Source organism: Symphodus melops (genome assembly GCF_947650265.1).
Source record: "Symphodus melops genome assembly, contig: scaffold_299, whole genome shotgun sequence".
Taxonomy (NCBI): Eukaryota; Metazoa; Chordata; class Actinopteri; order Labriformes; family Labridae; genus Symphodus; species Symphodus melops.
This window is the reverse complement of record NW_027636490.1, coordinates 1-21,387: the sequence shown is the minus strand read 5'-3', so window position 1 is coordinate 21,387 and position 21,387 is coordinate 1. Positions and strand designations below refer to the sequence as shown.

At 45.2% G+C, this 21,387-nt stretch overlaps 1 protein-coding gene across 2 annotated transcripts; it reads right to left on the bottom strand.

Moving 5' to 3' along the window:
- Positions 1-1,143: 1,143 nt before the first annotated feature.
- rasl10a (RAS-like, family 10, member A) lies at positions 1,144-20,719 on the bottom strand. Of its 2 annotated transcripts, none has more exons than XM_079373259.1 (3): positions 19,532-20,719; positions 7,489-7,613; positions 1,144-2,430 (listed from the first exon to the last, which is right to left on the bottom strand). In XM_079373259.1, the coding sequence occupies exons 1-3, from the start codon at positions 19,745-19,747 to the stop codon at positions 2,160-2,162; spliced, it is 612 nt and encodes a 203-aa protein (XP_079229385.1). In that variant the 5' UTR covers positions 19,748-20,719; the 3' UTR covers positions 1,144-2,159. The 2 variants fall into 2 exon arrangements, with proteins under 2 accessions (XP_079229385.1, XP_079229386.1); XM_079373260.1 differs by lacking the exon at positions 19,532-20,719 and adding an exon at positions 8,689-8,974.
- Positions 20,720-21,387: the final 668 nt, after the last annotated feature.

The window sequence follows — 21,387 nt, the reverse complement described above, 5'->3', positions numbered from 1 at the left end:
CAGAAGAGTATCATAGAAAATACTCATTTAATCACTTGATTTGTGCGTTTTTTTTTCTGTATTTGTAACACAGTGGCACCTTAAATATCTGCTTTCAAATAAAAGTCTGTGAGATAGTATGCAGGACAGATCCATCTTGTTATCTAGTTTTGTTTAATACACATTTTTAGCAACAAAAATACAACAAACTGTCAGGATTTCATCGTGTGTCGTTTCTGCTCAGGCTCCTGATAACATCTCTTCACCACAAGGTGGCGATGCTGCCAAAAACAACCTGCGTGTGGTGTGAAGGCTGCACAGGATGGAGAAGTGACCAGAGAGAGAGACTCGTGTTCTTAAATGCATTTTAATAATCTTCCGTGTGTCCCCAAAAAACAGAATTACTCACACAGTACTAACACGGTTAAAAATAAATACAGGTAAACATCTCTGATAAAAAACGGTAGCCCTTTTTATTTGAAAACGCGCAGCAGACAAACGGATGAGAACTCATGCTACACACAGTTGCTTCCTAGTTATAACTCTGCTACATATTTCGATTTTCTTTTTACTAAGAAAGAAAGAAAAGAAAAGAAAGATCATTTCACACGGCCATCTGTCCTGATTGGGATCAACACGACGTCTTAGGAGAGAATCAGGAGCTTTGTGCCGGTGAAAAACGACCACACGCTCACTCCACTCAGCTGCTCAGAAAACCATGTTGGACAAAAAAATTAAACACAATATCAAATGTTCACATCAGTGCAATTAAACCCTGACCCGTTGGCTCTACCAACAAAAGCATGCAACTCATTAACTCTATGACTCACTCTTATGTACATTAGGTCTGCTGACTCTCAGTGCAGCCATGCTCACATACTGCAGCGAGGCCTAATCAAAAAAAAAAGAAAAAAAAGCAACTGTTAATTTCACAATATTACCAATTAGATACGGTTCAGATACTGATATGCAAGCTTTATTTTAGGTTCCCTGTGTGTCTGAGATGGACTCTACTGGGACGTCGCTCAGCTCTGCTTCCTCATTTCTGCATGACGAGTGCGGTACATCGACTGTGTGTGAGGCATTTAGAGTACAATATGGGGGGACATAAAGCCAGTCAGGCCCATGGGGTGTGTGTGTGTGTGTGTGTGTGTGTGTGGGGGGGGGGGGGGGGGGGGGTTATTGCTCCTTCCTGATCCAAAGCTTCAACATCTGTCTGTTGTCATGCAGTCTGTCCTTTACATTGCCTGAATGTCAGCTATCAAACCTGCCTCTCTCGCTCTCTCGCTCGCTCACACACGCTCTCACACGTCGACGTCGCATGCACACGTCTCTTGTCTCAGCCTCGCAGCCTCCTGCAGGTCTCCCAGTTCCCTGGATTTTAATGTATTCATCTGAAACAGACACGCTGAGTGAGGGGAGGGAGCAGATTAAAGCCCTACAGTACATCGAGATAGGGACTGCAGTATTTTCTGCTGCAAGACAACCTTAAAACATCTTTCGTCTATATGCACGGCGAGTTTGGAAAACAGGGACAGGAGGGGGGAAAAAACAGGCTACTTCCTCAGAATCTAAAATCACTCCTATCTAATCTCATTTCCACATAATCTCTCCAAGCGATGCAGCTTTTCTTCGCTCTTTAGTATCCTATCTTGATGACTCTCAGCCTTACAAAGAAATCCAAACATGTCAGGTATGAGCGTGTGCTTGACTTCACTGAATAGGATGAGTTGAAAAAGGAAGACTCGATGATATTGCTGCCTCGCTGTTTTTTTTTTTGAGTCTCACAATCTCAGCTTCAGTCCTGTCAGACCAAAAAGAGACAACCCCTCTCTTACACCTGCTGCTGTGTCATCAGTGGAAGCACAGCCGTCGTGCTGATGTGAGCAAATATAACTGTGCTATTCTAGTTATATATATATATCACCTGCTTCCTCTACTTTTCTCGCACCTTTACGTTTGGCAGAATTTGAGTAGGAAGTGGTTGGATGACCATGTGTGAATTTCAGTGTCTTTACAGCGCAAGAGTCTAATAAACCTCATTATGAAAAATCAGCTCAGTAAAGCAGGAGGCCACAGGGTATATTTCCAGCCATTGAGATAAAAAGTCCTTTTTTTTTTTTTTCCACCGCCGCTTCTCGCCTGAGGTGAGAGAGGGGTGTGGATGGGGCTTCTCAGGGTCACATAATGGTGCAGCGGTTCCTCTGTAGCGCCCCCTGCAGACGGATGGAGGTGTGATTCTGGCGCATGCCCCGCGCCACCGCGATGCCCAGCAGCTCTTTGAAGAGCAGCACGACGTGCCAGTTGAACTTGGCCGAGCACTCGACGTAGCCGCACTTCCACGTCTTCTTCACCAGGACCGACACGGCCCTGCGAGGCATGAAGCGCTGTCGCTGCAGATCTCGCTTGTTGCCCACCACCAGGATCGGCACCTCGCTGCTGCTGCCCTCCCTGCAGGAGTGCGTGAGAAGCAAAGAGAGGAGGAAGGAAAAAGGGCAAATAATGTTCAGTTCTAAAAAAGCACAGCTATCATGTTGGTGTTAGTCACAGTGGTTTGCGGGGAGTGTGAAAGATGTCTATGTCCTGTTTTTTTTTTTCCTTCATTCTGAGGTGTGTGGGGGCGGACTGGAGGATTACAGCTCACAGGCTCAAGGGGCCTCCCACCACACTGAGCAGCAACTGGTTTACAGCATTATAATGTGTGAAACAGTATGCACTGCCAGAGGTAGGAATACAAGATTTTAGACTCTCTACTGTGTTAATGAAAAACATCAATATCTTTCAGGATGATGAAACACTTTTACTTAAACATGTTCGGGAGCCATCAGGAGACACGCACCTATTCGCCCATTTTCCCGTTTTTAATGACTCGTTTCCAGTGGTTTCTTAAAGATCTCGACTCATTCATGTCATCGCCTCGAGGTTACAACATTGCCAAATTTGATTTCCATGTGTTTAATCAATTATTTTATATTAACAATGCTGTTTTCCGTTATTTTTTATCATGTTTTTGAAGACATATTTTTTGGGGGGGCCTTTCGTCTTTATTTGAGCAGGACAGCTGAAGAGTGGGCGACGACATGAACCAAACTGTGTCAGAATCAGGAGTCAATCCAGCAAACGACGACGAGGACTGCAGCTTCTGATCGACCAACTGAGCCGAGCGTCGCCGATCCCTGATTCCCCCTGTTCCAACGCTGCAGATGAAAGAGACGACGCCGGTCTCGTTGTGATAACGAGAACATTTCCGGGCGAACTTCAAAACAAAACAATCGTCACTGTAATAGGCATTAAACACTAAAGAGGTAAGTTATGCCTATTTCTATGTTTGTTTTGTGTCTTTGAAACTCTGGTGATACAAGATAAATATGTCGAGCTCTCAAGAAACCAGCTAGAAACCGTTTTTAATCACAGAAAGAAGGAAATAAAACGTATGGATGTGTGTCCGTGGAGTTTCCATAGGAACCCAAATTGAAGCCTGACTTAAAAACACAACATTAATAGTTCACTTGGGGAGTGTTTAAAAAAAACTCTTAACTGGATTGGACTAGAAAGCGAAAACCATCATGGCAACCACATCAAGATGCTCATCAGACACCATGATTAGTGCATAGGTGTACCTTAGACTGTCCACAATAAAAGGCCACCCTGAAATGTGCAGTTTTTGCTTTATTGAGGGTCTGGGGACTCAGAACCAGTCAGTATCTGGTGTGACCACCATTTGCCTCATGCAGTGCAACACATCTTCTTCGCATAGAGTTTATCAGATTGTCAATTGTGGCCTGTGGAATGTTGGTCCACTCCTCTTCAATGGCTGTGCGAAGTTGCTGGATATTAGTGGGAACTGGTACGCGCTGTCGTATACGCCGGTCAAGCACATCCCAAACATGCTCAATGGGTGACATGTCCGGTGAGTATGCTGGCCATGCAAGAACTGGGACATTTTCAGCTTCCAAGAATTGTGTACAGATCCTTGCAACATGGGGCCGTGCATTATCTTGCTGAAACATGAGGTGATGTTCATGGATGTATGGCACAACAATGGGCCTCAGGATCTCATCACGGTATCTCTGTGCATTCAAAATGCCATCAATAAAATGCACCTGTGTTCTTCGTCCATAACAGATGCCTGCCCATACCATAACCCCACCACCACCATGGGCCACTCGATCCACAACATTGACATCAGCAAAGCGCTCACCCACACGACGCCACACACGCTGTCTGCCATCTGCCCTGAACAATGTAAACCGAGATTCATCCGTGAAGAGAACACCTCTCCAACGTGCCAGACGCCATCGAATGTGAGCATTTGCCCACTCAAGTCTGTTACGGCGACGATCTGGAGTCAGGTTAAGACCCCGATGAGGACGACGAGCATGCAGTTGAGCTTCCCTGAGACGGTTTCTGACAGTTTGTGCAGAAATTCTTTGGTTATGCAAACCAATTGTTTCAGCAGCTGTCTGAGTAGCTGGTCTCAGACGATCTTGGAGGTGAACCTGCTGGATGTGGAGGTCCTGGGCTGGTGTGGTTACACGTGGTCTGCGGTTGTGAGGCCGGTTGGATGTACTGCCATATTCTCTGAAACGCCTTTGGAGACGGCTTATGGTGGAGAAATGAACATTCAATGCCCGAGCAACAGATCTGGTTGACATTCCTGCTGTCAGCATGCCAATTGCACGCTCCCTCAATGCTTGCGCCATCTGTGGCATTTTGCTGTGAGACAAAACTGCACATTTCAGAGTGGCCTTTTATTGTGGGCAGTCTAAGGTACACCTGTGCACTAATCATGGTGTCTGATGAGCATCTTGATGTGGCACACCTGTGAGGTGGGATGGATTGTCTCAGCAAAGCAAAAGTGCTCACTATCACACATTTAGACAGATTTATGAACAATGTTTGAGAGAAATGGTAATATTGTGTATCTGGAATGAATTTTAGATCTTTGAGTCCATCTCATGACAAATGGGAGCAAAAACAAAAGTGTTGCGTTTATATTTTTGTTGAGTGTATGTCGAGCTCTCAAGAAACCAGCTAGAAACCGTTTTTAATCACAGAAAGAAGGAAATAAAACGTATGGATGTGTGTCCGTGGAGTTTCCATAGGAACCCAAATTGAAGCCTGACTTAAAAACACAACATTAATAGTTCACTTGGGGAGTGTTTAAAAAAAACTCTTAACTGGATTGGACTAGAAAGCGAAAACCATCATGGCAAAAACGCTGATAATAAATAATTTGGTTTTTTAACAACCTAATTAGCTTTAAAAGAGCGATATGTAACTCTGACCCCTAGTGTTTAAAATGAGTACTGCAGTCTAAACTCTAATCATCACAGAGAGCTGTCTCCCCCCTCCTCTCACATAGCTCTGCATGTGGTGGACACTGTAGCTTCAGTGTTTAGCCAGCTCTGCATGTGGTGGACACTGTAGCTTCAGTGTTTAGCCAGCTCTGCATGTGGTGGACACTGTAGCTTCAGTGTTTAGCCAGCTCTGCATGTGGTGGACACTGTAGCTTCAGTGTTTAGCCAGCTCTGCATGGCTCTGTAAAGCTTTCTGCGTTCTAACCTCTCTCCATGTTTCATCTCCAACATTGATCCTAGTTTGAGCAGCTTTCTGCTGCTGGAGCTTATTAGAAACATGCAGAGGCTTTTTAGCTCGGGTACAATCACTTCTATCTGAAGCAGTTCCACTGCCCGCTTCCATCGCTGCAACACCTGTTCACCTGATAACTGCTCTCATATCTGGCAAACCCAGGGGCGTCCAAAACGGCCTTCAAAGCCCCGCCTACCTTCTCTGGTCCAATCAGATCCAGAGCATTCAGGAGCAGAATCTAAAGTTAGAAGGAGGACATACTGGCTGCTGCATTGTTGTCAGAGAAGCTTCAACACGGCATGTTTCCTTCATGATCACAGAGGAAGAGAGCAGCTCTCTGATTGGTCCTTTAACTTTACAGACTTCCTCGTCAGTTTCGGTGCCAAATGAAGTGGAGCTGAAACAGTTGATTATCATTTTAATGAAAAATATCAACACTTTGGTAGGTTTATTTAAAATTCACTGAGCTCATATGATTAAATCAGGTACATAATGAATCTTTGAAGGAGCAACGATGTGCGAGCGAACACCTGCTGACTGCTGAAATTCTTAAAGCTGCTGCATTAACGATTGACCCTGAGCTCTCTCTGTGAAGAAAGTTTTCTCTTTGTTACATCATGTCTCAGCTTCTGAAGAGAGGTTTTTCCTGCTCACACACATTTGCACGTCTGCATTGACAGATGGGCAGATTGCTCGACTAAGAGGAAGAAACAGAGCGACTAATGTACACTGCAAATCTCGAGTCCCCGAGAAGAGCGCGTTAAAGACGCTGGGCTTGTAAAACACGTCGCAGTGATCCTCTCACTTTGCTCCTTCTCACATGTTGTGCTCACATAACAGACTTAAAAATACCTTCTCACGTATCTGTTGGAGCTGCAGTTTGTTTGTACAACGTGATGTAGGCTATTGATTGTGTGTGAACGCGTGTGCACGCAGGAGTACACACACACACACACACACACACACACAGGAGTGATGAAGCCGACACTTTCACAGTCCTCCCTGAGCTGAAGGTAGCAAACGTGTCAGTGAGCGAAAAATAGAAAGTCTACAATTGGTTTTGTTTTCTGCTGATTTTTCCTGCATTTTAATGATCTGTATTTACAGGTCATGTGGATGTTTTTCCTCTTCTCGTTCCTTGCTGTTAAAGCTCCATTATTCATGATTGCAGTTTAAAAACAGAGTCCGTCCCTTCTCCGCTCATTCCTCCCCTCCTGCAGTCTGACCTTAGATCTTTTTTTTCCCTGCAGTATAATCACACATTTCCTCTGTTTTTCATTCCTCCTGCATTCACCCTTCGCTTCCCCAGCTGCCAGTGATAATGGTTTTTCTGTCATGGGCCATAAACATTCGTCGTAACACATTTGGAGCTGCTGAAACATGGGGATGATGCTTGCTGGTGGTTTGGACGTCTCACAACGTCGCAGAGCAAATGAGGCCACCCATTGCACCTTTCAATATGTAAATATATGCAGATATGCCAGCAGCATGAACTGTGGAGCAGGTGATGCCTTTTCATCCAATCCTTTCCCACTCCTGTTGGGTTTTGTGGAAGTTTTCTGTTATTGATTAAAAGCCAAGGCAGGAGACCTTTGTTGTGACTGCCTTTTAGTTCGTTGCTGCACTCTTTCAGAAACGAGAAATATCCTGACAACCGTCTTTAAAAACCAGCGAAGACGTAGTAGCATTCGAGGCAGCTCTCACGCACCGACGCCTGAATCAAATGTCATTACTAAACTGTCAGAATGTAGAGCGGAGCGCGCCGGATTAAACGATATCCCAGCATGCAGACGATCTGTCACTGTCACACCGTCACAAAATGTTTAATTGAACGGCTTTGTGGCAGACACAGCTGTCTCCTCAACGCTTGATGTAAAAGGTGTCACCGGTCAGTGGATGTGTGTACAGTCCGTATACCTGTGCTCGACGATCTGCTGTCTGATCATCTTGACGTATTCAAAGCTCTCCACGCAGCAGATGTCGTACACCAGGATGTAGGCGTTGGCATTGCGAACTCCTCTGCAGCGTAGGTCCAGCCACTCCTAATGGACACACACAGAGAGAAACATGAGGTGTGTATATATACATGTGTATAGACATATATACAGGGCTTTCTAATTAATTAATCAAAATTAATCGCATTTTAAGTGCATCACAATATTTGCCCTAAAAAGCAAAACTTCTCAATCTAAATGGATTTAGGTGGATGAATAAACACAATGCATCATATTTTATTTGCTTCTCAGTTTCATAAAGCTGTTGGATCTTGTTTGAAATAGTTTTTCTGCACAGCAGCTGGAAAGTTGGATCACATGTTGCTAGCTTTAGCACATTTTCTAACCCCTCATCTTCTATCACTAATAGTGGTCTACAGTCCAGAGCAACACATTTAGAGAGTGAATTTGTAAGTTTATCAGATGTTGAATTACTAATTTTGGTCCTAAAGACAGTCATTTGGTCGAGTTTAGGCTGCAAACGCTTCTTGTTTGTACTTGTGGTGGAGCTAGCGAAAAAGCTAGCGAAAAAGCTAGCGATAAGTTAGCGAAAAAGCTAGCGCGAAGCTAGCGATAAGCTAGCGTGTAGCAATGACAAACCGTTCTGCACCGTTTATGAGGCAAACTGAGATTAGATGCATTAAAAAAATCGACATGTTAATGTCTTGCAATCAATTAATCGTAATTAACACGTTAAACTCTTAGTTTATATATATATATATATATATATATATATATATATATATATATAGTCTTAAATGACCTCATTAGTGTTGGGAAATGGCAGCATGGTATGCAGTGGTCTGGTCTATCGCAGTGATTATTTTTGTAATGAGAAAACCATCTCCCAAGATAATGAGATAAATAGGTCAAGATCTTAAGAGCAACAACCAGAAACACTCATTATCACAGGAAAATGAAGTCGATCAATAACTAAATGTAAGTCGATAATAAATCAGGCCACGTTCACACTGCCAGCGAGGAAAAAGGAAAAAGGATGATGATGCCTTTTTAAAAACCGGACACCTTTTTCAGTTGAATTGTTTTCACTCTGCAGAAAAGCGTCAACAAGGACGAGTCGACAAGGTACGTCTTCCCTAGTAACCTATCTGTCCCTAGTTACCGCTGTAGTGTGACTCGTGTGTCCGTTCCAGCTCTGTGCACTCTCGTCCATCGACGCCCACCAGCTGCGTTCACAGCTCCGCTTGATGTTGGGTGGCTTCCAATTCATTCAGTTGTTCTTGGATTTGAGAGTTAGACTGCAAATGTTTGTTTTGTTTTTTTTGGTTCAGGCTAAACTGAGGTTATTGACATTTCTTACTAAAACAGCTGTCTGTTGTTTCAACACAAGAATGATGGAGCAACAGTTTTCAACAACAATGGCGAGGGAGAAGCTCTTCTGACTCGTCTTTTTCCAGGATCCGATATTCCAGGCGAAGAGCTGCTGCTGATGCCTGCAAGACATGATTCATTGACCTTGACTCCGTGTTTTCTGGGTGATTTTGATCTTGAAGAAGGGAACGCATTAATCATACGGAGCTCAATGTGTGCTGGTGAGAAGTACACAGACCCTACCTGATGCCATGACGAGTCAAGTGAAAGTTTTATTGGCGTTTCTCGTTTTAAATCTGGTCCTTAACTTTGGCTTTTACTGATAACATTACTCTAAGTCCATATTCAATATCAACTGCAGTTATGACGATCCCATAAAAGTCCCATCATAATAAAAGTGAAGCACAGTTCTGATGTTAGGTCAACAGCACACAGCCTCAAAGATCCACCAGCTTTTCATGCTTCGACTAACAGACTACGAATATATTCAGGGACAAAATGTGGTTCTTTAAAATGCTTCTGAAGGACTTTGACTCAAAGTCAAAGTGCTGCTCCGCCTGCTCTGCGTGCAGAAAGTGCAGAGTCAATAAAGTCCCGGAGCACGCATGAAGTCTCAGAGCTCAGGACAGAGTCATAAAAACATGGTGACGTGGCGCGCGCCGGCAGTCAGCCCTGCACGGCGCCCGAGCTGCACACGTTCAAGGACGGAGACAGAGACAGAGGTTACAGCAAAACAGGAGATAAGAAAACACAGAATTGTAAAAAAAAAAAAAAAAAAAATGCTACTGAAGCTTTTAGCTGCAGGGCACATGCAGAGTGGCGAGCAGAAACCCTTGTTTGATGGTAATGAGACTGAAAAAATGATTAAAACACTCAGCATAAGAGGGAACATTTGAACCTTTAGTTACTTCAAGAGAAAGACAGCGACCCATTCTTCTATTCAGGCTGTTTCTCTGAGCTCTCTCCAAACCCCCCACACACACACACACACACACACACACACACACAACAACCAGCGACACCGCCTCCAACAGCATGCAATGAATTTATAAGCATTTGATCAGATAAAAGAGGACGAGGGAGAGAGACGGGAACATCAGGGGCCCGGGAAGAAAGGATGTGCTGAGGGAGGGAAATGAGAAAACAAACGCAGGCCTCGAGGGAATGTCGAAAAAAGATGAAACAAACAGCGGTGAGGGATCAAGAGACGAGCAGTCAACATAACCTCCGGGGTGCAAACACGCCGCTAATGAGGGGTCCTGAGACCCTGACACTCTGTGCAGGTTCACTTCATTCTTTTGGGTAAATTCAATGTAATTGAACAGGCAAACAGACAACACTGTACAAACAGTAGAGACTTTCTCTTCAGTGCGATTCTCTTTCTTTGCAGAGTTAAGACGACAGTCTGAACGCACGCTGCAGCTCAGCATATTTGTCTGGGTGAATATTCGAATCCTTTAGTTTCCGACGCCTCTCCGGGGTGTTGGAAAAATAAAGCCAGTGTGGGAGCATCAGAACCTGCAGTTCCTCAAATGTCCACTCGAGGCTCGCTGAAAAAACCTCAGAAGACACTCGTTCAAAAAAAGCCGCCTTTAGAGCAGAAAATAACATTTAGAGTCTGGATCGAAAACGTTTTCACGGGGGAATTAATTAGACTATAAGTCACCTGTTTTGGATTATAAGAAGGATGAGGGTTTATAATGTGAAGAGGCTTAGAGCGACCTCAGCTCCGGCACTTTCCCTGCTGTTAGCTTGAGACAATACGGCGACTGTTGTTGACCATCTTCAAAAGTCTCCTTCAGGAGCCCTTTCAGACTGTTGCCTGAGGACAACTTCCATCCGTGGTCCGTCGGATGCTTGGATTAAAAAGTATTAACAAAATGTCTGATCGTAAAGCCAGTGATGCCTGGGATGCATCTCTCCTCTTCCTACTCCTGAGGATTCGCCAACTTCCACTGCACTTCAATTCTTCTCTTTTTTTTTGTTCTTCCAAGATTTCTTTCTTGGGTTTTCTTTGCCTTTATATCGGATAAGACAGGCAATAAAGTGGAGAGAGAGAGAGAGAGAGAGAGAGAGAGAGAGTGGGGACTGACAGGCGAGTAAGGAGCCTCAGGTCTGACGTTAAAGCAGGAGGACGAAAGCCTCCAAACACGAAAACAAACAAAGCAGTTAAAAGAGAAGAACTGGGGTTTTAGAGGGTTATTTGCTCGACTCTTTCTTGGCTGGGCGCTTCACCGGTGACTTGCCGTTGGTCTGATGCCCAGCAAGGAATAAAAATGTCCTCTGAAATGTTCAGTCTGTCGAACTTGAAAGTGGCTGAGTTTGTTTCAGCGTTTCACTAAATACGAGCACATGAAATATCAACACCAACAAACATCCTTACACTTGATTTAAAAGGTGAAATGCACTTTTACACTGCAGGTCTGACTCACACGTTCACACCCTGATGGCGGGCGTTTCTATGTAAAGTGACCATCAGAAGTATAATTCATATATGACGACGAAGCAGCGGGAGCGACTGGGGGTTGTGATTGTTGCCCAAGGACACATCGGACATGTGGATGCAGCAGCTGGGGATCGAACCAACGGAGCCACAGCCGCCCTTTCTCTGTAATATCGGGTACGTTTCAGTCGTGTTCTCCAAATCCTGGCTTGTTTATCTTGTCTTGTCTTTACTCGAGTCTGGGGGATTCAAGGCTCGTGCATCGAAGTCAGAGCTGGACACACCAAGCTGCTTTGCTAGATAAGTTTACGCTAATTAAACTTAAATTAAACAAACGCTGTATTGTTGCTCGGGGAAGTCATGTCATTCAAGCGTCTCTCCCTCATAGCTGAGGCTAAACTTGCTGCTCTGTTATTCAGCTGTCATCGCTTCCTCTCTTTAACGCTGTCTTGCTTTTTTCCCCGTCTCGTCCTCGAGGGATAAATTCACCTCTCATTTTCCTTTTTGGTGACTTTCACCAACAAACAAACAAAACTGCTCCAAGCTGTGCAATGAGGGGGGGGGGCATGGGGAGGTTAGCTAGCGTCATTGCAAACTTGGTCACATCTATTTTAATGCAACTTGTTCTTCACATGTTGGAATCTGTACCGTGCATGTAGCATGCATTTTGCTCTCTTTGTGCTTCGTTGAGTATGCGTGACTCCACCTGCAGGTTTTAAAGTTAGCCCTCCTACAGGACCCGCCTACAGGACCCGCCTACAGGACCCGCCTACAGGACCCGCCTTCGGCCTGCTGACAAGCAACGCCTCTGTTCTCGGGATAACAATAATCGTAAGGTCATTTCCTAAGGATCAAATAAAAAAACGAACATGATGGTGATCCAGTAGAGATGAACACCCTCGCTCTCTCTCTCTCCAATAAAGGCAAACAATAAATCTTAAAATGCATGGATGCATGTCCTCTTGGGGCTTCCGTACATATATAACCATGACCCCTATTCTGTTTGAGTCAGTGTTTATTGACTGCGCCTCCTGTATCGATGATATCTCCTCTTTGAAGCCGTAACACCGTGCTGCTTTGAGAAATAAAAGGTCGGCTTATTAAAATCGTTTTTACGCCTCCAGAAAGCATCAAGGGACACTGATGATGATTCATTTGTTGTCACTCGCCGTGTTTACGTTTTTTCCCTTCTACCTCCTGCAACAGCTCGTGCAACTTGAAGCAGGAGTGTGAGGAATCTAATTACATCGCTCTCGTGATTGGAGAAAGTGTGCCTTTTTGAATCAACATGCAACACAGGCAATCTGCACAAATAAGATCAGGAGATAATTTTCAATGGGGGGGGGGGGGGGGCGGGAGCGGGGGGGGGCTGAGGGAGCCGGGGCCAATCGGCACAGCTTCTAATGATGATAACACCAACACACAGGTGTCACAGAGGAGTCATTCGCCTTCGCTCAGTTTGGATGAGGGGCGTTCGAGGGCTTCGTGTTGCCTCACACATGAGCAGAGATAATCAGGAGCATTAAGAACATGCAGCACCAAGATCACAAGAAAAAGAGAAAGACGAGGATGAATTCAGATTTTTTTTCTTTTTCTTTCCTCAGTTTGAATCAGATTTCAGACCAAGAGTGAAAAATGTGACAGAAGGTTTTATCCCCGGTGTAATCTCCTCTATCACACAGTGTCCAAAAGGATTTCAACCAAAGGAGGAAAAACTACGGAGCAACTATTCACCCTTTTTTTTTTTTGCAGAACAAGCGAGACGTTGCATGTTCTCATGATTATTGTGGCAATTGTTGACGTGACATGCACACGGTGGCTTCAGTTGCAGCTTTGCGTCCCTGTGCGGCTAAAAATAGCAGCTTGTGTTCTCATCTCACATCTCTTTGTCATCCAAGTCCTGTTTTTAAACGTGGAGGAGGAAGAGGAGGAGGAGGAGGAGCTGCAAGCAGCAACAAACCCCAAAACAAGAGAAAGAAATGTAGCGCAGCAGAGCACGGCTGCAGGAAGCTGAGATGAGATGCGTTTAAAAAAAATGCACGTGTGTGGGCATGTTTATTTGTGTGTGCTTGCAGGGACGTGAGAATGTGCCCGTGGGAGCGTGAACGTGAAGTGTGGAGCCACTCTCGTGAAAAAAAAAAGATCATCTCATCCATCACTCCTCAAGAGCCAAACAGATCACGTTTCCCTGACGACGGCGGGCCGCGCTCACTTCTCAGCCGCCTATGACAAAGCTGTGTCGGGGGGGGGGGGGCAGCTTAAACGTTAAAAGCTTAAACGTTAAAAGGTGCCTGCGAGGGATCAATACTGGAGGTCAGGAGGGAGGCCACTGTAACCTGTCGGGGGGGGGGGGGGGGGGGGGGGGGGCAATTAGAAATGTGTCACTCATGGCTGTTTTAAAATGATAATGTATGGGCTCCCCTGTGGATGACGCTCTCGTTACTCAACGCTGACCTATAACAGGCAGCCAATAACATCTGTCCGTCGGACTGTCCTTTTGAGTTATTCTCCTGGCTTGAGGGCGGCGTGTTTCTTATTTCGCGCTCTCGCTCAGTAAATCACAAAATGCTGCTGTAAAAGAATCCGATGCAGCTTTTAGTCTCTGAGATCGATATTTATTTCCTCTGATGTATTTGGTCTCTGATGGGGCGAGGGGGGGGCCGGAAGGTCAACTGCAAAACATTTGCAGAGAAGAGCAAAAATATTTGACTAAGTGCAATAATATAATAACATTTAAAGAAAAGCTCAAATGCATCAGAAAACGCAAAAAATATTTTTTTACAAAACCTGAATGAATCATGAAACATGAAAACACAATCATTTCATGAAAAACAAAGAATTTGTGAAAGAAAATATTTATCACCAATAACAAAAAAATAAAATAAAATCACAAAACACAAAAAAAAACCTGACAAAACAGGAAACCAATTTACAAAACAAGAAAAGATTTATATTCAAATAAAATGTCAAAATATGTCACAAAAACATCTGGAGAAAAAAAAAAAACATGTTGATGTGTGAAATGTTTTGAAACGTAAACGTGGTAAAAATAAAAAAAAGAGGGTATTTGTTGATGTAGAGAAAGTTTCTTTGAGCGCTGAAAACATGTTTCATCATCGATGATCTTTCCTCTGTTTTAAACATTTTAGATCAGAGACAAACAAACAGCCTCCTGTGAGCCGTGAAACATCCAGACTAGATTTTATATATCTCCTCAGAGTCACTTCCTTACTGTAAGTTGTGTTTTATTTATTCTCAAACAACTTATGTAAGCACAACTTTGGCACTCGGACACCTCAATTCTTTTTTTATGCCTCATCTTCGCTCAGGATGCTCACACCATCCAAAGACTAGCACGTCTGTGAGAGCCAAATATAAAAGTCTATTGGACATGAAAAGCTGGTAACTCATTTCCAGCATGTTATCAAGGACAAGATGGGAAAAAAAAGATAACTCAGAAGAAAATGTCCAGAAAGAGCATGAGAGGGAGACGTGAGTGGGAGGAAGGCTCAGAGATACACGAGAGAGGAGGGAGAGAAAAAAAAAAAGACAAGAAGAGAAATCATGGCTGAGTTTTGCGTCAGGCTTAAATCCATCTGTCATTACAGCCTATTGACATACTGTAACAGACGCAGCCTGAATGCAACGCTATCAGCGACACACAGATACACCGCCGCCTCACCGTCAACTAATAGAAATCTTTCCTGTCTCCAGAGTAGGAGAGGATAAAAATGGCTGTCGACTTGCTTAAAATGAGGTCACGAGTGGCGTGCCAGAACATCACTGTTGTTCCTTCGAAACATAATCTGAAGCGATGAGGAGCTGACACGCTGCTCGGGCACGGAGGCGGCGCACTGACTCACTCCATCCTGCAGCTTATTCATCACAAATTTCAGAGGACATTATAAAACCTCATTTGGTTGTCCTTACGTGGACGCTGTCCATTAAACCCTGTGCAACCTTTACTAATTGACTGCAGCAGATTCCCACCGTCTCCTCTGTTAGTCTTTTATTCCCGGCGGTATTCTAGCAGGGAAGCGTGCTTTAATTCAATCTGCTTTGTGCTGAAAGTAAATTTCAATCAGGTGTCTTTGTGCCGCCTGCCTCTTTGTGTCCACCGTCCCTGACCCCCCCCCCCCCCCCGGGCTGCACTTCTCTGTCTGCAGGGTAAATAAAGACGAGGACGGCTCCCTGTCTCGTCACCGTGAGAACAGAGGACAAAGAGAGCGAGCAGGACAGAAGCAAGAGAAGAGGAAAAAGTACTGGGTTGTTCCTCGGCAAATGAGGAGCCATAAATCTGTCTGAGAGACGTGTCGTGGCAGCGCTCGGCTAATGGTTTTTCTCTGCCTGTCTACCTTCCACAAAGTGGCCTTCCAGACGGCCACCGATTCTGAAAAGAGCAATTTTCCCACAGTATCATACTCGGGGTTGTCACAATGCCAGAATTTCAAACCTGGATATGACACTAGTGAAAATAAAACACGAGTCACACCTCTTTGTATATCGCAGCAACAACAGTGGAAGTCCAAAAAAAACCCAGCCTGGCTCTCCTTCCAAAACATTTAAGAATGAAATAATGGGTTTAAAGTTGCATCTCTCACCTGTTAAGTTGGAAATATATACAAACAAACATAATGGTGTTTGGCCTATTGTGGCCTAATAGTGTGTGTGCAATGTCAGACGCACCTCCCGGGACAATGAGGGACTATCACATCGAGGGTCACGGGCTCCAAAGCAACCAATACTGAGCAATTCTTTCATTGAATAACTGAAGCTGCAGGTAAACTTCAGCACACTGGGTAAATTGCTGAACAAGTTTGGCACTGAAAAATTGCAGACAAACTCCTGCACACTGAGAAGATTCAACGAAAGCCCTGGCAATCATTTGGTGCCACACGCTGCCGCGGAGAACTTCTCCGAATTGCACAAAAAAAACGTGGACAATGTTTTGGTACTGAAAGTTTAAAGCAAGCTTCTGCACACTCGTGAAATTGAACGAGAACAGAGGCAACACCTTCGTACTGAAAACTGCAGGCAAAATGCACAAAAAAACACTGGAGACGTTTTGGTCGGTGGTTCTGCACACTTTCTACATCGCCGGCGTTGAAACGTAGCCGCGGTGTGAAACACGACAGAGATCGTATCGATGAACGAATCACATCTGAAAACTTTTTGAGCATCTCCTCTTCAAACACTTGTTACTCTCCCACTCAGCAGACTCCTTTTCCTCTTACACCTCCATCACCACACTTGTTCTCTAATGGGGGTTAAGCACCATTTAGCGAGCAGAAAGAAGAAGCTCCATCAGGATGTCTTTATGGAGGGTCTCTGCGGACAGGAAACAATGAAGCGCACCTCTCCAGGCTCCAGAACAAAACGTTAAATCCACTCGAACAGTGAGGTGTAAATTCAGCAGCAGGTTTCCATGTCAGAGGTTTTTCCACATCTGTGCTGGGCTTTTCAAACCAACGCTTCGGAGGCCTTCCAGTTCAAACTCCTCCCCCTCCCCTGCGTTTTCCTCCATGGCCTGTTTTTCTCAGCGGCACCTCGTCTGCGGAGATAACGGCAGCTGTTGTTGGGAGGGCTATACAGTATGTGTGAAAGTGACAGGGGGAGAAAAAGGGGGGGGGGAATGTTTCAGCTGCAGCAGCAGAGTCAGGTGAGTGCTGACCTTGGAGATGTCTATCTGGAAAGCGTCTCCACTGAGGCAGCACCGAGACAGGAGGCGGACAAACACCGAGAGGCAGCTGAAGGTTGGATTGGACGCAACCAAATGACCTTTCACACAAATAGAGAAACACACTCCATACTTTGTGAGCTGGTAAAGAGAGGAGGGGAAACTTCCTCCGGGACAGGATCAGGATGGATACTGTCTGTGTTTCTCCTTAAATACAAGCTAACAGCGATTTCACTCGACGCCCTCGTTTAGAGTTAAAATGTAAGAGGTCGTCTGCAGGCTAACTTAATCAAACCCCGAGCAAATTTGTCACATTTTCACGAGGTGACTTCTCAAAGTGCTTTTACACCGACACATTCTCACATACTGATGGTGCAGGCCGCTGTGCCCCCCCCCCCCCCCTTCATACACCTTCAGGCGAAGCAGCAGGAGCATCTTTGGGTTTTATTGTCTCGCATTGGACACGTGGTCGCAGGAGCTTCCCGTGTGTTTCGGGCTCCTTAGTGTCATCTAAACAAGAGCACCATCATCAGCTGCTCCCACCTACAGTCGGTCAAGAATGGTACCCAAAGCTCCGTTTCCACTGAGCGGTCCGGCTCGGTTCATCTCGGTACGGCGCGCATTTTGCTGCGTTTCCATAGACTAATCCCGGGAAAGATTCCCAAATAACTGATCTGTACCATCCCACTTTTTGGGACCCTTCCGTTGGGGTGCCAAGAATGTTGAGCCGACGTGAAAAGGTGGAGCTAAACACTGCAGTCTGCGGATTGGTTGAAATAATCGTCACTTCCCGTGTGACAGAACTCCGCCGTGTTTAAACCATTGACTGTAACACACAGCTGATTGTTTACGTGTATTTGTCCTCGCCGCTCACAACCTTCTCTGAAACAAAGCTGGATTGAGTTCTTGTAATAAAGAGTCACATGACAGTGACAGAGGAGATGAACTGCTGGATGTCCTCCAGCGTTGGTTTTGATTGTGTCGCGTTTTTCTCCTTTGTGGAATTTGTTAGTTAGCGGTTAGCTGTTAGTGTTTAGCTGTTAGCGGTTAGCAGTTAGCGGTTAGCTGTTAGCTGTTAACGGTTAGCTAGCTAGCTAGCTAGCTAGATAGATAGATAGATACTTTATTGATCCCGAGGGAAATTCAGGCTGCTATCATATGACGATATTTTCATAGCGGCTATCGGCATCCGGCTTACATGCCGCCTACCAAATAGGGCACGGGTGGCTGTGGAAACGCAAACAGGATCAGGCTTAATCGAACCAAACCGTACCGATCCGTACCGGACTGCTGTGTGGAAACGGGGCTGAAGGGCAACCAGGCATTTACCGTAACTCACATAATAGAAGTGAATCACACAGGATGACTTAAGATAGGATAGACGATGGCAGGGATTCTGCAATCATTCAGATATTGTCGAATAACTGCAGATATGTATCGGCCTATCGTTCATTCATCTCTTTTCACGCGCCATGCTTTAACTCCTGGGCATTATTTCACCGTTTTCTGCTTCCCTCCATGAGCGCCACCCTGAGGTGTCATAAAGGGGTGACAGACTCATATTAGGGGCGAAATCAGCTTAGATTGCAATTTTGCTCTGGACTGAAATATCTCGATATGTGATATGTGACGCCACTGACTCGATTACAGTATCACAGGAGTCAGGACGATGATATATTGCAGTATCAGTATTTTTGCCTCGCTCCTTCCTCTATAGATTTAAACTCATTGATTTTGCCTGCGACCACTTTTATGAGAAATGCTTCAGGAAGTTAAATCGTTGATGATAGTATGAAACAATCCTCTTACATTACCATACTGTTTTTTGTTTGTTTGTTGTTGTTTTTTTCAGAAATAAAGAAGATGCCCAACATCAACATGTGTCAGTACAGACTTGAGAATAAGAGGTGGAAAGAAAAAGCTTCAGGCAAAGCTTACAGAACACCTGAGATAACTCCTCTCTGTTCCTGCTTTGCAAACAAACCTTGTGCATTGAGAGCTGCGGTGCATGACCCTGCAATCAGATGTTTCTGCAGCTAATGAGGTGTGGCACCTGACCTGTAGTCATGACTAAAAGGCCAGCCTGTTCTATTTTTAAAATCTGGACTTTAACCAGGTGAAGCCTGCAGCAAGAAAAAACAAAAAAAACAAAACATCTTGCCATTATTTTCTGTGCTTCCAGAGGTCTGCTGCTCACGTGGACACACACACTGCTCTCAGATAGGTGACATGTTGGGATTAATAAACAATATGCAAGCTGGCATTCCTTCCTCATGAGAGAGAGAGAAAGAGAGAGAGAGAGAGTTTACAACGTCAAAGTGAAGCTCTCCAAGGCTTTAAATCAGGCGGGTCTCCATAGCAACTAGTTGACTAGAGACAGTGAGGGGAGAATAAATAATATAGGTGTGTTTGTCTTTAAGGAATATCACAGATTAACACCATGATTAAGTAGGGGGTAGAAAGGTCGTGGAAAAAATGTGGGATTGGGATAAATCCCACAGAGAGACATGGTACCTGGCTGGAGCTGGATGGAAAGGAGGAGATTGGCGGGACGTCCAAAACCTTCAGCTCGTACATGTTGCCGTTCAGGATGACGGAGGGTCTGTACACATATCTGGTCCTGGTCGGAGTGTACACCTCCGAGAAATCGTTATAGATGAACTGGCGGATTATAGAAGTTTTCCCCACTCCGGGAGCACCGATGACTGCGATACTCAGCGTCTCCACCATTCCTGGAGCTCGAGTTCAGCACCATGGACAGCGGCGACGACAACCACAGATGTGACCGTGCAGAGAGACACACACACAGCTGGCCGCCGCTGCTTTCCTGCTGCTGCTGCTGCTCTGGTGGAATTTCAATCCAGCAGCCGCTAATGAATCACCTTAACCGGGTTCAACTGCGTGAGATTACGCGAGCCAATGACCGATCGGATCATCCAGAGCGCAGAAACTTTATCTCCGTAAATAGAATTTAAAAAAAATCCACGCAGCTTGGATGTTATCAGAAATAAATCCCAACCTTGATCACGCAGATGGAAGGATTTTCGTCGCCTCTGACATCCAACACAGAGACACAAACTCTTGGTTTTTTTTCAGAGGACATCCCCAGGCGACCCTGTCCCCGGAGAGGAAGCGTAAAAGTCCGTCCTTGTCGTCCCCGCATGGACATAATCTCATCCAGACTAGACTCTGACCTTGTCCAAACGCGCGCGAGCCCTTGGTGTCTTCATTGATTATCTCCTCCTCTGCACCTCTCACTCATTTTCAGCGATGCACCACATCCACAACCTCCGCCGCCGCGCGCGCCTCCATCACAGGCAGGACGCGCGCGCAGCAAACGCCGGCCTCGCGAATAATACGCTTTCCACGTGTTCTGAGATCGCACACAAACCCATAATCTTTATTTCCTGTCGATGACGGAGAGATAGATTCACATCTGCGCGCGTTAAATGTGAGGGGGGAAACCAGCCTGCTCACGCGCGTTAACCGTGAAGGCACATGGAGCCTATTAACGAGCAATATGCGTGTCTGTGCGTGTGTGTGCTTTAAGAGATACAGGAGCTGCTGAGTACTGCTCTCTCTCTCTCTCTCTCTCGCTCGCTCTCTCTCTCTCGTCCAATAGGATCATGTCGTGTGTGAGGCGTGTGAAATCTTAGAGCTCCCTTACGCATTTATTAGGAATAAATGACTCTAACACCCCCCCCCCCCACACACACACACACACACACACACACACACACACACACACACAACCACACACGCGCACGCACGCAAACACATTACACAACACATCATCCCGGTGTGCGCGAGGGTCATGAGGCAGCGCGAGACTGGACATTATCTCTCTGAGGAAGAGGACTTCTTGCATTGGACAGGTTCATGTGGAGGGGGCAGAGGCCCGTCTGTCCCATCAATCACTGCGGCCACTCTCCGGTTCAGTTCAGGGACTATCTGAGGAGTCAAACATCTGATGAGTTACCATTTCACAGGAAAGACAAAGTGCTTAAAATCGATCAAATATAATTAATGTCTGTAATCTCAATTGGAGTTTAGTTTAATACCCACTGAAGCATGTGATGCTATTTACTGATGCACATAGACAAGTTTAGACAAAGAATAACAGAAAAATACAGAGAGAAAAAATCAACATGATTCATTACATCGCCCCCTGCAGTGCTGATTCTAGACTCTGTTGGGGCCCAAAACAAAAATCAATTAAGGGGGCCCTCCAACTGGAGTTCATCACCTTCACACCAGTATCCTGACACTTCCTCTTTGTTCCTCTTCTGTTCCTTTTCTCTCCCCGGAAATATGATGAGTGATTCTCTCTTTATTTTGTCTTAGTTGACTGTCACTGATGAACAAGCAGA

Coding starts and splice junctions, on each gene's coding strand:
- rasl10a (XM_079373259.1), bottom strand. CDS start 19,747: ATGGTGGAGACGCTGAGTATCGCAGTCATCGGTGCTCCCGGAGTGGGG. Junction 7,614..19,531: donor TTCCATCCAGCTCCAGCCAG/GTACCATGTCTC, acceptor TGTGTCCATTAG/GAGTGGCTGGACCTACGCTG. Junction 2,431..7,488: donor CAGCAGATCGTCGAGCACAG/GTATACGGACTG, acceptor GCACTCCTGCAG/GGAGGGCAGCAGCAGCGAGG.